Source organism: Chaetura pelagica, unplaced genomic scaffold, assembly GCF_000747805.2.
Source record: "Chaetura pelagica isolate M959 unplaced genomic scaffold, ChaPel_1.0 scaffold221, whole genome shotgun sequence".
Classification (NCBI taxonomy): Eukaryota; Metazoa; Chordata; class Aves; order Apodiformes; family Apodidae; genus Chaetura; species Chaetura pelagica.
The window spans coordinates 8,143,987-8,158,920 of record NW_009952533.1 but is presented as its reverse complement, the minus strand read 5'-3'; the positions used below and the strand labels follow the sequence as shown (position 1 = coordinate 8,158,920).

The 14,934-nt window shown below is 37.2% G+C and overlaps 1 protein-coding gene across 1 annotated transcript in view; it reads right to left on the bottom strand.

Moving 5' to 3' along the window:
- Positions 1–204: 204 nt before the first annotated feature.
- SMARCA5 (SWI/SNF related, matrix associated, actin dependent regulator of chromatin, subfamily a, member 5) overlaps positions 205–14,934 on the bottom strand; it is a 21,715-nt gene continuing 6,985 nt past the window's right edge. Inside the window, exons 6-24 of the mRNA XM_010008998.1 lie at positions 13,864–14,043; positions 12,263–12,418; positions 12,028–12,159; positions 11,179–11,247; positions 10,556–10,665; positions 10,085–10,311; positions 9,422–9,543; positions 9,184–9,336; positions 7,279–7,411; positions 6,534–6,682; positions 6,227–6,346; positions 5,886–5,996; positions 5,199–5,312; positions 4,875–4,997; positions 4,149–4,281; positions 3,073–3,191; positions 1,958–2,170; positions 1,435–1,545; positions 205–502 (exon numbers count right to left, since the gene is read on the bottom strand). Coding sequence (XP_010007300.1) covers positions 437–502; positions 1,435–1,545; positions 1,958–2,170; positions 3,073–3,191; positions 4,149–4,281; positions 4,875–4,997; positions 5,199–5,312; positions 5,886–5,996; positions 6,227–6,346; positions 6,534–6,682; positions 7,279–7,411; positions 9,184–9,336; positions 9,422–9,543; positions 10,085–10,311; positions 10,556–10,665; positions 11,179–11,247; positions 12,028–12,159; positions 12,263–12,418; positions 13,864–14,043 — 2,541 coding nt within the window. The 3' untranslated portion in view covers positions 205–436. The remainder of the gene's footprint in view (positions 503–1,434; positions 1,546–1,957; positions 2,171–3,072; positions 3,192–4,148; positions 4,282–4,874; positions 4,998–5,198; positions 5,313–5,885; positions 5,997–6,226; positions 6,347–6,533; positions 6,683–7,278; positions 7,412–9,183; positions 9,337–9,421; positions 9,544–10,084; positions 10,312–10,555; positions 10,666–11,178; positions 11,248–12,027; positions 12,160–12,262; positions 12,419–13,863; positions 14,044–14,934) is intronic.

The following is a 14,934-nucleotide window of genomic DNA, read 5'->3' as shown; positions in this document are numbered from 1 at the left end:
GTAAGGTCAGAGGCACAGAATTTCCAGCAATGGGCTGTGACTGGTGGTGGCTTGTAAGAAGAAAACATACTACGTAGTTCCACTGATCCTAATGGAAAGAGTTCACAGCACCCTAAGAGGAAAAAAACCACAACACTGGGAGATGACCTAGGTAAACAGGTATTCAAGTGGAAGCATTAATTAAAAAAGTCACATGAAGCCTTATTAATAAATGAAGCCTATTTATTACTTCAAGTGTTAATGGTAAAAAAAATTCAGCACAGCTGTTGCATTTAAAAAAGTGAAACTACAGTAAGTACTATGTTTCTAGTTCAGTAAACAGATGAACCTGATGTCCTTTAATGACATAATAGTTGAACATTATACAGTACATCTTATGAAGACCCGTAAATTAAAGAACTACTTTTAAATTTTATTGATTATAAAACCTCTGCATTCACAGCTTTAGCTTCTTTTTCCGTCCACGACCATCAGGAGTACCATCCATTTTGCGCTTCTGTGCCTGCAAGGTGAGTTTTTTAGTAAGTTACTGTGATTCAGAAAGATTATAAGCAAGCAATGCACTTCCGGTCAAAGCAGATGGAGATGTTTTATGCTCTGGCATCTTTAAAATGTGATTAATTGCAAATATTGTGATATGGCAAATATGCACATCCTCCTCAGGACAGCTGCTGTTTTGTATTCTTCCAATTCTGGAAGAGTACTATTTCATAGAGGTTAAAAGTATATAGAATTAGCTAAGGATGCTGTAAATCTTCCTGTTTACAAAAGGGTATTTCTAAATATCTGTTTAAATATTCTGTGAACAGCTCTAAAAAAATTCATCCACCACTCTGAACTTTATTGATTGCTGCACATCTGCAAAGTAAGTTGTGCTTCTAAGTTTTTCATCAAACAGCTCCAAGCAACATCATCTTTAACAAATCTAGGAAAGGGAATGGGTGAAGTTGGAATGCCCATCTTTAGCAATACTTTCAATTTGCACAAGGTAAGTGCAGTAGACAGCAGTCTGCATAGGAACACTTGTAAATAGATCTGTAGCATTCTTCAGGTGGAATGAATGGCCTGCATGGGCTATGCATTCCTCACTGGTAAACATATAATATTAAAGGGATAAAAAATCATCAAAAGGCCAAATAAATCTCTGGCTTATTTTACCAGGGTAAACCTATGCAGTCTACCAACTCAGGTGATTCAAAACGTAACAATTTTATCTGCTTCAAAGCATGTGAGCTATAATTCAGAACTTGAACTCATTGCCCTTGGACATCCACAACTGTACTAAGCTGCATGACAGCATAAACTTTAAGCAGCTCTTAACATTGCCCTGTGAGGGGTTTTGTTGTTCTTATAGAACTTTAGACACCACTAGAAACTCAGAAAAGCACTGTCTTCAAATGAGCTTTTCCAGAGAAATGACATTTTAGATCTTACCGAAGATGGTTTTGGTCCACGTTTCTTCTTTTCTGCCTTTTCCTTTTCTTCCAGTTCCATGTTTTCTCTTTCAATCAGAGTGATTAAAGTATTGCATCTCCTTTGCAATTCCTAAATTGCACAACATATTCAATCACTACACTGGCAGCCACTTAACATAAAGATCATATTAGAAATCCCTGTAATTAGGTAAAAGTTTTTTGGTATATATTGGCAGAATGAAATACTTTTTCATAGTTACTGCCTGGTTTCAATTGCATGTGCTTGCTTTTTAAAATGTTTGCATTTAAGTGAAATTCCTGTAAATTTTGAAAAGCAGTACCTCAATTTTTAATTTCTCCTCCCATAAGACTTTAGTTTTACTGTATTTGCCATTAACTACAGCTGTTGGAAACTATAAAAAGTGGTTGTATTGTACGTGCACTTACCTCAGGATTTCAGAAGCTCTTCAGTGAGCCTGATATATAATTGTGTTATCACAGACATTTATGAACAAAATGCAAATCAGTTTAAAAATACATACCATTGCAGTTCTGGACTTGAGAAACCAGTCAAATCTGAATTGCGGGGAGTTTCGGATACACTGTCTTAACTCATCATAAACATTTTCTTTATCAAATCCCAGCTTGTGCAGCATGCAGATTAGAAAGCGATCCTCCTCTTCCGTGTAATTCTTCCCTTTATTAGTACCATATGATATTCTTAGCTGGTGGAAAGGGGCTTTATATCTGCCAATCTGAACAAAAAAAAATCATATAAAATGAATGAGCATGGAACATCACACAAAGGCAAATGTACAACACCAAGTTAGAAAAACTAGACTTTGTGATCACTCTAAGGAACTGTGCAGACACTATTACCAACACCATCTAAACTGGTAAATTTTGGTTTAGGAAACAGAGTTTTGTCTGTGATCTTTTGATTAACAGCAGACGGCAGACCTGTCACTGCATTTGAAAACAATCAAGATCTGCCAGGTTTCAAATGGCAGTGATTCTCTTTAACATAAAAATTCTCAGGAATGATCAAAAGCAGAGTAAAAGTAGAAAGGCACATGGCTTGGCTGCCTTATGGTTAACTGAGCCACGACACCATTCTTCTCCTGACTTCCTTAGAAGAAGTAACTTATTTCATACCTGAACTGGGGGGGCGAGGGAGCAGGAATTTTAATAAATAGTCTTCATGTACTGCAAATCTGTTAATTACCAAACTCGTATTGATGAAACACAGATAAGAACAAAAGCCTCCTCTGCTGGGTTCATCTTCTCTTTTGAAGTGCCCTAAATGTATCTACAGCATTTTCAGTTTACACAGGCACAAAAGAAATTCTGCTTCTTCTAAAAGCCTGTAGTTGCTGGGAGTGTGTTTGTTACCCAGCACTACAAACTGTTTCTCCTATGATAAAGGTAATTGCTACAACCAACAGGTTAGGCCATACCTAGTTATCATCACAGCCATCAGCCAGGGCAGAGCTTCACAGATTGGAAATGCCATAGGAAGCAACTGCTGAGGAATATGCGAAAGGGGCAAATACCGCGTCCAACATGTCCACACATACCTCTTCATACATTAGCCACAGAGTCCAGCATCTCACCTCATTAGCACAGGGAAATAAAGCAAGAAACACAATAAAGATACCTTTGTATCAAGTGCTTTTTTTATGCTGATTCGTCTCTGAATTCTGGCTTCTCCTCTTTCTATCTGAGCCATGATCTTCTCTATGTCTTGGAGTTCATTGCATCTTTCCCAGAACACAGCTAAGAAAAGAACATTTGGTTAATTTCTTATCATGCATCTTTAGAAGTTAGGAGGGCTTACCTTAAAAAAAGATGATGGATGTTACTTCCTTTTCCTAGAACTTCCTGATGCCACCTCACAGCATTACCAATGCTATTTTGAAGAGAGTTAAATACAGGCATCCTCAGTTTTAATGAGGTTCAATAGAGACTAGAGAGGTTTTTGTTAGCCAGCCAATCTCCTTCTCCAAGAAAAATGCTTCTTAAAATGGAAACAAATGTAACAGCAATTGGTTCTTACAGAGGGAAGTGGGAGGGCACCTGAGTGGCCAAAGACAAAAAGCAAGTGTCTAAAAGACAGTTTAGGTGTTTAAAACAAAATGGGTTTAAAAATAATTTCTCACAGCTATAGGCTGCTGTATACCTTTAGAAATTTAGCCCCAGACCTTGCAGCTGCATTACAGTAGAGAGACCATTTGAGACATCTGAGGTAAGTAGCCAAGTTGACTTACGTTACAACAACCAATGGCCATTACATATTGTCACAAATGTTTGCCTGTATCCCGCTCTCAATGAGGATGAGGTAATGAAGGTGTAAAGATTCAAGAAAACAACTGGAATAAAAGGAGAAGTGGAATCGCTCCAGCTAAACATTGTTTCTCAGCATTTTGTTCTGCAAAAACAAATGTGAACCGAGGGCAGCACTATGCAGTTAGAGTAGACTTAGGATATACTGAAGTGGGTCAGTAACAGTTTATATGCATATTTTAGTACAGCTTCATTACACAGGGGCTAAACATGGTAAAATCTAGTTCAGGAGATCCCAAATCCATCACTGCAATTTCTATCCTCAAGGAATTAAGAGTCAGTAAGAAATTCTCAGAAGTAAGACGTTACCATGCTCATAGGCAGTTCCAACTAGGAATGGTCCACTAGGTATAGACTCACAGAGTTGACTACTTATAAAAAGTAAGTTACCTGAATACTCAATGACTTCCTCTGGGGTCTTCCCTTCTACTTCTCGTGCTATATTTTCAATGTCGTCACGGCCCCACTTCTCATTAGCTTTGATGAACTGGTTAAAATCTCTCTTATTCCAGTTAGTGAATCCCTGTATAGCAAAGGAAACATTGCATAGTTTGGTATTTGTCTCTCTCAAAATTTGTTTCAGTAATTTCTTTACATAGTCCATAACATATCCATCATTCCAACAATATTAAACCTCTCCTTAATCTGCAGTTCAAGTTAGCAGAAAAACTGCTTTCATAGTGCAGTCACTGTAGTCTCTCCATCTGGTGCTTAGCACAGGTTCTCCAATTGCCTACTAGTTTCAGATAAAGCAGCCTTCATCTCATAAATTAATCCCTCCTACCAATATTCTGTGAAAGAGGACATGGGATTACTTTTTAGAAAGAAAAATCCCTCAAGGGAAGCAAATCTATAATGATAATGTTTTGTCAAAAACACCCACCAGGTGCTTCACAGGTGCCCTCAGCCCCCTTCCCTGGTCACTCTCCCTCACAAGGCATAAAGCTTTCTTGTGATGATATTCCGTAGGGACAGAAACAGTAGTGCTGAAATTATCAGCTGCCAAAATAGGCTAATTTCAACTTTTACAATACATTTTGCCAGCCATACTATGATTGTAACACTGTAAAACACAAACCTCAGCTGATTTCATTCTCCTTAAAGACCCAACTATACCTGGGTTAGAAGCTTCTCTTTTTCTTCTAGTTCTTCATCATTAAGAGGTTCAGCCTCATCAATCTTTAGCTGTTCTTCCTTTTGTGCTTGGGCTGCATTTGGCAGATCAGGATTCCGAGGTACCTGAAAGGTTTTGCATTTTGTAAAATTTGATTAATTTTTCCTTAGATAATTGCTAATTTTCACTTCCTGTATTAATATAACCTAATCATTTGTTCAGCTCAACATTATTTTGTTTCATTTAAATTGGTGTGAAAGGCAGGACAGGTACATAGTCTTCTAATGTTGCAGTAAACTGTTGCAATGTGTGAATTCTTCAATTACCTTGTACCCAATTGTTTTCCTGTAGTAGAGAATCTCTTTTTCCAACAACTCAAACAGGCGTGGAGGAAAGAACTGAAAATCCTGTACATTTGGCTGTTTGGGAGGCCGTGGTGCCTGAAATACAAAGTATTTGACTCCGTTTCACATCAAGAATCTGTTTGCTTGTAATAACTGAGTTCAGTTCATGAGCAAAAAAGAAAGCTTTATTACAAAAATACACTGTCTTCACTAATAAAAAAATAACGGCCACACCATGCACACCATATGCAAGAGACAAGTACAACCATGCAGACTTCTAGACTTGTGAGACAAGGGAAGAGAGTCTTTTGGGAGGAGGATGTGGCTGGGGAGTCACACATACATCCCCTTGAACAAAGTTCAGGCATTCTGAGCAGCAATAAGGAAATCTTCCACAGGTAAAGACAATTCACAGCTGCTTAAATAAAAATAAGAAACACCTTGGTCTTACCTTCCTACCACCTTAGAAGGTTCATCCTGCTCTTACTTTTTTCTTACAGAAGTTTGTTTTGTCTCAAGTCCTTTGGATTTTTCTAAATTTAAATTGCCTCTCCAGTTTATAAAAGTCGGTAGTGCAGCTTTTATAAATAAAGACCAATTTCTTGCTTTCAGCTTTAACCATTCATCATGCATATTTAAGCAATATTTTATTTAAATTAGTTAACTCACCTTGGGTGCTTTTGGCTCACTGACTCGAAGAGCCTCCCTGAAGTAAGCATCCACAGCATAATTGGCTTTTCTTTCCCGTTTAGGTGGTTCGATCCACTCTGTAAAAGCCATCTATAAAAATAAACCCCACCACCCCAAAAAATATTAAGACCAAGCCTTGCCAAATATTCAGAGCAGCTACCAGTTTTATATAAAACTAGGTCTCCATCTGCTTCATTAAATACGTAATAAAACTTTTAAACTAGTTCTATAGCTTATATTGCTTTTAACCAACATTGCTTACATAAATATGGTTCAATCATGCAACTTAGTGCCTTCCTCAAAAGAAATTTAAATGTTACCTTCTGTTTTTCTCTGTAGTCTTCCCCTTCAAAGTTATACACACTGGACTCTGTATCCATTGTGAAATTCCTGAGTGAGCTTTCACCCATCTTTGAGAGTTTTTCATTCATTTCTGCAGTCTTGGGAGAGGAAATGGTAGCAATTGTGAGTTACATCATCAAAAGTATGACTGACAACAAGAGAAAACACAAGCACTTTTTGACCAATATGAAAAATCCCATTCACCCCAGCTTACCATCAAGTTATCATCTAGGGATATACTTTCTTGCCTTTGAATTTAAGTCTACAGTTGAGCTTTTGTCTCACCTTCTTTGCACCTCTTTCCAAAATGTGATCAATATCTTCATCTGTAATCTCACTCTCCTTTGAGGCAAACACATGTGTTGCTCCATGTCTAATCATTTGCAGCATTTCATCCTTCCCAAGTTTATTCAGGTTTTGATCCACCAGTCTTCCTGAAGAAAAAAAAGCATTGGAGGACAGCAACTAACTACAGAGTTTACATTACAGAAGAAGCTTTACTCCCCTTACATTTCCAAGTTAAAACTGTACCCTTTTCTCTCAGTAAAGGAAATTCCAAATTAAGAAAAACAACAACAACAACAAAAAAAACCCAAACCCAAAAGCCAGCAAAATCCCTGACCAGACATGTTTGGTTTATTATTCATTAATTGTGTTCAACAAACACCACTTTGGATGTCAGGTCTTCCATATAAACTTTGTTAGGGTGCATGTCTTCACACTTTCCAGTCAAAACTTACTGTAGCCTTTTTTCAAAAATAAAGCTACAAATTACAGTTAAATCAACCAAGAAGGTGACACTGTCATCACTTCTCCTCATCTATTAAAAAAGGAAAGGCATGAATTTCTCCATCAATAGAAGAAGCTGAGTGCTTAATAAAAATCATCAAATAAATCTGACTATATCCACTTGTATGTGTATCCCTAGGAAGGTAATCAAAAAAGGGAGGGAAGGAGCAGAAAGGGGTGGGGGGAGAAGAAGAAGGGAAGGGATTCAGATCTTCTATATAAATTGCCTTCATATACTTGCCTTGCTGAATGACTATGGAATCCAGCCGGAGTTTCATTTCAGCACGTTCCACTATTCTTTCTTCCACTGTGTTGTCTGTAATAAACCTGAACACTCGCACAGTCTTTGTTTGTCCAATTCTGTGTGCTCGATCCTAGGCAAAAAAAAACAACCACCCCAACACATAACACAACAAACAAACAAACACATCAGTATTTGGTTTCCAGCATGACTATATAATTAGTCTTCAATTTTCATTAGTTTCAACATACTGATTTAGAAAACAGAATAGTGGAGGTTAGTTAAAGCTTTATAGACATTCTATTAACATGACTACCCAAGACAGCATATTCTTATCTGCGTTGCAAGTTTTGGGGTGTTTTTAAAATAACATCAATGACCACAGCTCCAGATGTCATAGATCAATACAGTGTGTGAAGAGGTTTTTTTTGTGTTGCATCACAAAGAGGACTGGATGCTTCTGGCCTTATGTGACCTTCTGTAAAATCAACACATTTAAGAAATTATCTCTGTACTGGCCAAAAGCTAGTTTCTCAAAATTGTTCAGTTGTGACATGAATACTTCATGAAAAATACAATGCATCACCTCACCTGGCTGGCAAATCATTAACCATACTGAGAATTAGTATTCTGAACATACACCTTCAGTGGTAGCTGGAACTATCTCGCTTTAGCTTCCAGACACCAGTTCCATCATGCTTTTGAACTAATCTTTGCTCAACTACTTAAGAACCTACAGCTTCACTCAAATGAATAAAAGTAAATTTCCAATATTTGTCACTGAAAGGCCTGATTTGTCAAAAAAAAAAATAATAAAAAAAATCCTGGTAGTTTTTAAATAGCTTTACTGTCTTATGTGGTCAGTAATGTGGTCAGTAATAAATACTAAATCATGTAAAGGTTGTTGCTAAAAGGAGCTTGCTCAGTTACTGCCTCCCACCCCCTCCCCCCCCAAAGAGGACTGGATGCTTCTGGCCTTATGTGACCTTCTGTAAAATCAACACATTTAAGAAATTATCTCTGTACTGGCCAAAAGCTAGTTTCTCAAAATTGTTCAGTTGTGACATGAATACTTCATGAAAAATACAATGCATCACCTCACCTGGCTGGCAAATCATTAACCATACTGAGAATTAGTATTCTGAACATACACCTTCAGTGGTAGCTGGAACTATCTCGCTTTAGCTTCCAGACACCAGTTCCATCATGCTTTTGAACTAATCTTTGCTCAACTACTTAAGAACCTACAGCTTCACTCAAATGAATAAAAGTAAATTTCCAATATTTGTCACTGAAAGGCCTGATTTGTCAAAAAAAAAAATAATAAAAAAAATCCTGGTAGTTTTTAAATAGCTTTACTGTCTTATGTGGTCAGTAATGTGGTCAGTAATAAATACTAAATCATGTAAAGGTTGTTGCTAAAAGGAGCTTGCTCAGTTACTGCCTCCCCCCCCCCCCCCCCCCCCACCCCTTACAAGCAGGTTTTGAAAGGTTTAGCTCAGCTTTTCGTTGTCTCATTTCCAAGGTGTCAAGAGAACACAATGTAAGCACATTCACCTATATGCCCCACAGAAGTAAAGCTTTAGGATTAACACATACCATGTTAAACTTTTCTTTTTTTTATAAACAAAACAGACTGTTCTCATTAACTACTACTACGAGTACTGAGCATATACTCAGGATTTGCTCCTGCATAAATCATTGTATATCCCAAATGTGAACAAGGGTTCCACAGAGTGGAAGCTGGACAGGAACTGAAAATCAGTTTTAAAAGTAGTACTCCTGTCTCAAAACAAGAAAAATACCAATTTATTTTGGAAATACTGTATCATGTCAAAACCACACCTTTCTAGTAAAACTCTTGTGAGAAAGAGGGGAAAAAAAGCACCACATCTGGATTCTTACCATAGCTTGAAGATCTACTTGTGGATTCCAGTCTGAATCATACAGAATTACAACATCAGCAGTAGCCAAATTGATCCCAAGACCTCCTGCCCGTGTACTCAACATGAACACAAATTTTGAGCTACCGGGTTCATTATATGCATTAATAGATGCCTAAAAAAAAGAAAAGGAACATGTCAGTTGAACCAAATGTGTCACAAGCACTATTTTTAGTTGCATGAAATAAAATGTTAAGTACCTGTCTTTCGTCATGTGGTGTTTGTCCATCCAGTCTACAATACTCATAATTTCGCCACATACAGTAATCTTCCAAGATATCTAGAACTCTGGTCATCTGACTGAAGATCAAGACTCTTGAACCTGTGTTTGCGTAAAAAGTTTCCTTATGTTTTCACCAAAACTGAAGATGTATCAAACTCTGCAAGTCTGCATTCCAGACAGGGATTTTTTTTTCCTCAAAAAAGACCATTTAGAATTTCAGAACCCAATGAACAACCAACTGGGTTGCAGCCACTGCCATCACAGCAGCTGTGTGGGCTGTGGCTGCCTACTGGGCTGAAACCGCAACCACCCTTTCTGGTACCCAATGTTTGACTAGCTGGCATCACAGAATGCCAGGCTGGAAGGGACCTCAAGGATCATTTCGTCCAACCTTTCTAGGTACTATTACAGTTTATATGAGATGGCTCAGCACCCTGTTAAGCTGAGACCTGAAACTGTCCAATGTGGGGGAATCTACTAGTTCCCTTGGGAAGAAACCAACAGGAAATGCTAGAAACCAACAGTAATCCTGCTTGAAGTGTGTTGTTTTTTGCTCGGGTTACATGGGAACATGAAGAAGCACTGACTCGCATTTGTATCACTGAACCAAACAACCCTTGAACAACAAGGAGATGCATACCTTGTTCTTTCAACTTAGGTAGCAATTTGTCCAATACTACCATTTTGCCACTGTTGGTGACCAAATGCATATCTGTTGTGTAAGGTGGCCCAGGTTCTGCTCCATCAAAGAGATATGGATGATTGCAACATTTTCGCAGCTGCATGAGGATATTCAACAGTCTCATTTTGTCCAGCTTCCCAGCTGAATTCAAGATATCTATATCCTTCATTAAGATTCGTGTATACCTGCATCAAAGAAAGAACAAGCTTTCCTAAGTCTAAAACCAAGTAGGCCTTTTTTCACCCTTCCCCTCATTTCATTAGGTAACTCTCCCTGTAGTTTTGTCATCACAAAAGCATCACAAGAAAATATATATGTGAGTCAGGAATACATCAGAAGGAATTAAACAAAGGTCCACACAACAATCCAGTCACAAGCAGCACCTTCATTCTAAGCCTTAACCACAGCACAGTCAAGTATGTCAATTACCATTCTCGTTGCATTTTGCTGAGACCCACATAAATTTTAACTTCCTTCTTTGGAGGCAAGCTTTTCTCTACATCAGCCTTGATGCGACGTAGAAGGAATGGTCGTAGCACCTGAAAGAGATGGCATCATTAACTGTATTTTGGAAACTGAAACACTGAGCAGGTCAACAGACAAAAGCAGTGCAGATATTCTCTATCAAAACTGCTCAAAAACCAGACCCATTACCAGATCATTTGAAAAAGCAATCTTTATGGACAGGTTATAATACATGGGAATGTACATGCACTTTCTTTGGAAGACTCAAAGATCCGGCCAAAAAGGTTCTATGCCTCTTGATTCTTTTCTAGTTTTGCTTGCCTAAAATATTTATAGTCTTTTCATAGCCAGTGTTTTTAATACAAAAATTTCAGAACCCTGAAAGCTAGAACTACTGACCCTTCTTTCCCATCTAAAACAATTTCCTTTTCAATAAATAAATAATATTCTGAGCTTCACCAACCTATTCTGAATTCTATCATAGCTTTTGGAATAAGCTATCTTACCCTAATATTCTGTCACATGAATCATTAGAAAACCTAAACTTAGGTAAAAGTAAAACTTAAAGAAAAAGCAGGAAGACTTACCATATGGAGACGTTCCACCAACTTTTGATCCCCTAGACAATTATTTGTATCAAACCATGAATCGAAGTCCTGTATCAACAAAATCACTAGTATGTAAGAGGTTGTCTTTCAAGGTGCAATGTCATTACAATGGTGAATAAATAAAACTCAACTAACTACATAGGCAGTATGTAAAAGAGCAAACTGCTCTCTTTGGTCTGTTTTTATAGAAAGCTCTATAACACACTGTTCCCAAAAAAGTAACAATAATGAAAGGAAGTCAATATGTGAGTCCTTTTCTGTTGAAAAAGATTCACTCATATCCCTCCACCATTGGACAAATTCCATCTGGAAGAAGTGTACTACTGCAGCATTTGATGAAAAATGAAAGGAAAAAAGTAAAATTTTGCTGTAATGCAGCACACAAGACTTCCCTTTCTACAGATGTTACACTTCCTCCCATTTCATCAAAACATTTAAGCCCATGCTTCACTTTGTGAAGTCTATTGTTCATTCTATAGTATCTCCCAACTGACAAGAAAGAAACCCTAGTAAACAACAAAGTAACTTACATTTAACTGCAAGAACTAAGTTAATTGTTTTAGCCATCACAATGTTTCAATCTATTCTGAAATGCAGTAGACATCTTCTTCACATTGTGATTTTAAATATCTCTTACTTCTTCTAAGCTCCCAGAGGCCCTTAAAAATGGCCAAGCTGAGAAAAATAGTCAAGTCTACTTCACAATTCTGTAAACATTTCTAATTGTCAATCTGTCATTATCAGTAACCAACACTCCTAACTATAAATATTCAGGTCTGGAAAACCAGCAAAGTTGATTGAATTTCATTAGCAGAAATCATTACTTACTTCAGACGAGTTAAAGACATCTGGCAAAAGGAAGTTAAGCAGTGCCCAGAGTTCATGTAAGTTGTTCTGAAGTGGAGTTCCAGTTAACAGCAACCGATTTGTAGTCTTGAATTCCCTCACGATTTCTGATAACTGAAGGACATTGAGACATGAGCAAATATACAAGTATTACTAGTCCCCACATCACCACCTCATAACTCACACAGATTTGTCTTTCAGTGAACATACAAATTACCTTTGATTTTTCATTTTTAATCCTGTGGGCTTCATCTATAACTAGGTATCTCCAGTTAAACTTTTTGAACACCGATTTCTCTTTGATAAGCATTTCATATGATGTTACACAGACATCCCATTCACCAGGCAACAACACATCTCTGACAAAGGCAGCCTAGATTACAAGGTGACAGTTAGTTATGGAGGCTTTGTCAAACCTAAACCAAAAAGTACATGCTAGTCCTGTTAAAATTTTAAAACAACACTGCCACTAAATTTGAAAGATAAAATCCATTACAGAAGCAATGTACATTACCATTGTAATTACATTTACATTACCATTGTAAAGCTTCATAATTTCATCAGTGCTGAAACTACTAAAACCCTTGGGGAAGAGCACAGAAGCTCTAACTTCTGGCTTTGGAAACTGCAGATGACTACCTACATGTGAAGTTTTCAAATAGCTAAACTGTACGATCAGAACTCAAAATTTTCTGAAGGTTTGCTTTGAGTCTTTTCAAGTTTGGAAACAAAATATAATCCCAAGACAGACGTATTTGCCTAACTGAGCAATTTCTAAAATGCTGTCACCCTAGGTTAGAAGCAGACATGGTAATTAGTTAGAATTCAAAATGCAGAGATGTATAAATGTCAAGAATTTAACTCATATAAGCAAGAAATATACTGAAGAAAGAATAAAACATTTTGAATTAAAAAAAATATGCGCTAAAAAAAATCACAAGGTATGAAATCTGGACCAATGACCTCCAGAACTATTTAAAGTTTCATCAATATTTTTGTAATTTCCAACCCAATAAACTCTGAAAATAGAGCTACTTTCCCTTAGGATAAAAATCTGCTGACAAAAGCAGAAGTTTAATGGCACCAATAATAGCTCTCTCTTCCTTCCGTAATAAATGGGTAACTCCAGTTGGCAAATCTATAGATGCACCATCATATTCTATGTTTTTTATGTTTTCTTTGCACTCAAAAAAGTAGAAAAGAACCGATACCAAAGTAACAAAAAGAGAATTATTGAAATAGTACAGCCATGAGAGGCTGAACCACACTTTCTCTTTTAACTCACAAATTTCAAGCCAAGTAAGATCCATCTGAGTACCACTTTTACCAATCAAACCCCTTTGACCTGTCCAACATTAAGCTGATGACTGTTTTCAGGAAACAGTTCCTTAGTGTCAGAACCCATAATCCTCTTAAGGGCTGCTGTTATGGAAAATACAACGTACTGTGCTACACAGAGCAGAAAATAAGTAATTTTGTATGGATTTCTAAATTCATACAAACAACAGCACCTTAAACACTTTCTTTTCCCGTTTTAATATTAATCGAGTTTTGTTGGCCTACACGGTGTATTGCCTTCACAAAAGGAGAAAGAAAACCTTTGGTCAAGAAATTGAGTGTAAAGTGATGAAGCAATAGCTGGGCAACGTACATGTGAATTCTAAGCTGGTTATACTTTAAGTAGGTGGCACTTGTAGGTCTTCCTGTTTAACCACTACAAATCCAAATAATATCCTTACACGGAAATGAAAGGTAAAGGACAGACAGCAGGATCACATGCTGAATTTACACAGGAAAACCAACCACATCAAAACTTACTCGCTGGTCTTTGTCACCTATCAAACAAACTGCTCGAAGTGTAGGTACCCATCTCTTGAATTCATTCACCCAGTTATGCAGAGTGGATTTAGGAACTAACACCATGTGAGGACCTGGGATATTTCTGTAGTGTTTCATATAACCAAGAAGAGAAATCGTTTGCAGTGTCTTTCCAAGACCCTGTAAGAGATGTTAACATGTTAGGAAAAAAAAAGTCTCAGGAAATACCTTTTAAAAAAAACAAGAGTGAGTTCTGACTACAACATGGAAGACACAGAAGCCTAGACAAGTGAATGAGATATATTAAAGACAGTGCTACTCACAAAAAGCATAAAAATCTTGGTTAGGAAAAGCTTGTATGTCCCACAGATAAGAAAAAAAAAGTAGTAAGAGAAACATTCTCAGGCCTTGGATTTTGAACTTAGAATTTTGCTTTACTTTTCAAATAAGACACATATCCAATAGTAAATATTTAAACTCTTCAATGCAAGACGGATTTTGGAATAACACAAATCCAAGAACTCACAAAGTTTCTCAGTAGTTTTTTGTTAAAAAAAGCCTGCTTCACTAAGAACTGTACCCAAAAAGTATTACTCATAAGCTTGAAGAAAATCCTTGATCTGTTTCAAAATCAAACATGTTACTAAACACTAATTTATTACCAGAAAGTATGAGAAATGCAATACACTGAGATAGCATTAACTGTTTGTTTTTCCTTACCAGCTCCCTATGGAAAACAGATACAATTAAGATCTCTTGGAGGACAAAAACTGCCCAAACTACAATTTCTTTTGCATTTATCCCTTGTCATTCATGGAAAAAGAGCAATAACAGAAGCAAAAGCTACTATGACCAACGCTGCCTGAGATGTCCACCATCATGATGTGAAAGAAATTTTAACACAGCTCTCCAGCTACATCTTTGCATCATTTTTCCTAGGAAAAACTCCCAATGGCATAGCTCTTGCTCCTGAGATCAGTCCATCTAGGACACTCATATCCCACCACCTGCATTTTAACCTAACAACAACAGGAAGTGTTTCTACATCTGTTGCTCTTTTCATACGAGACA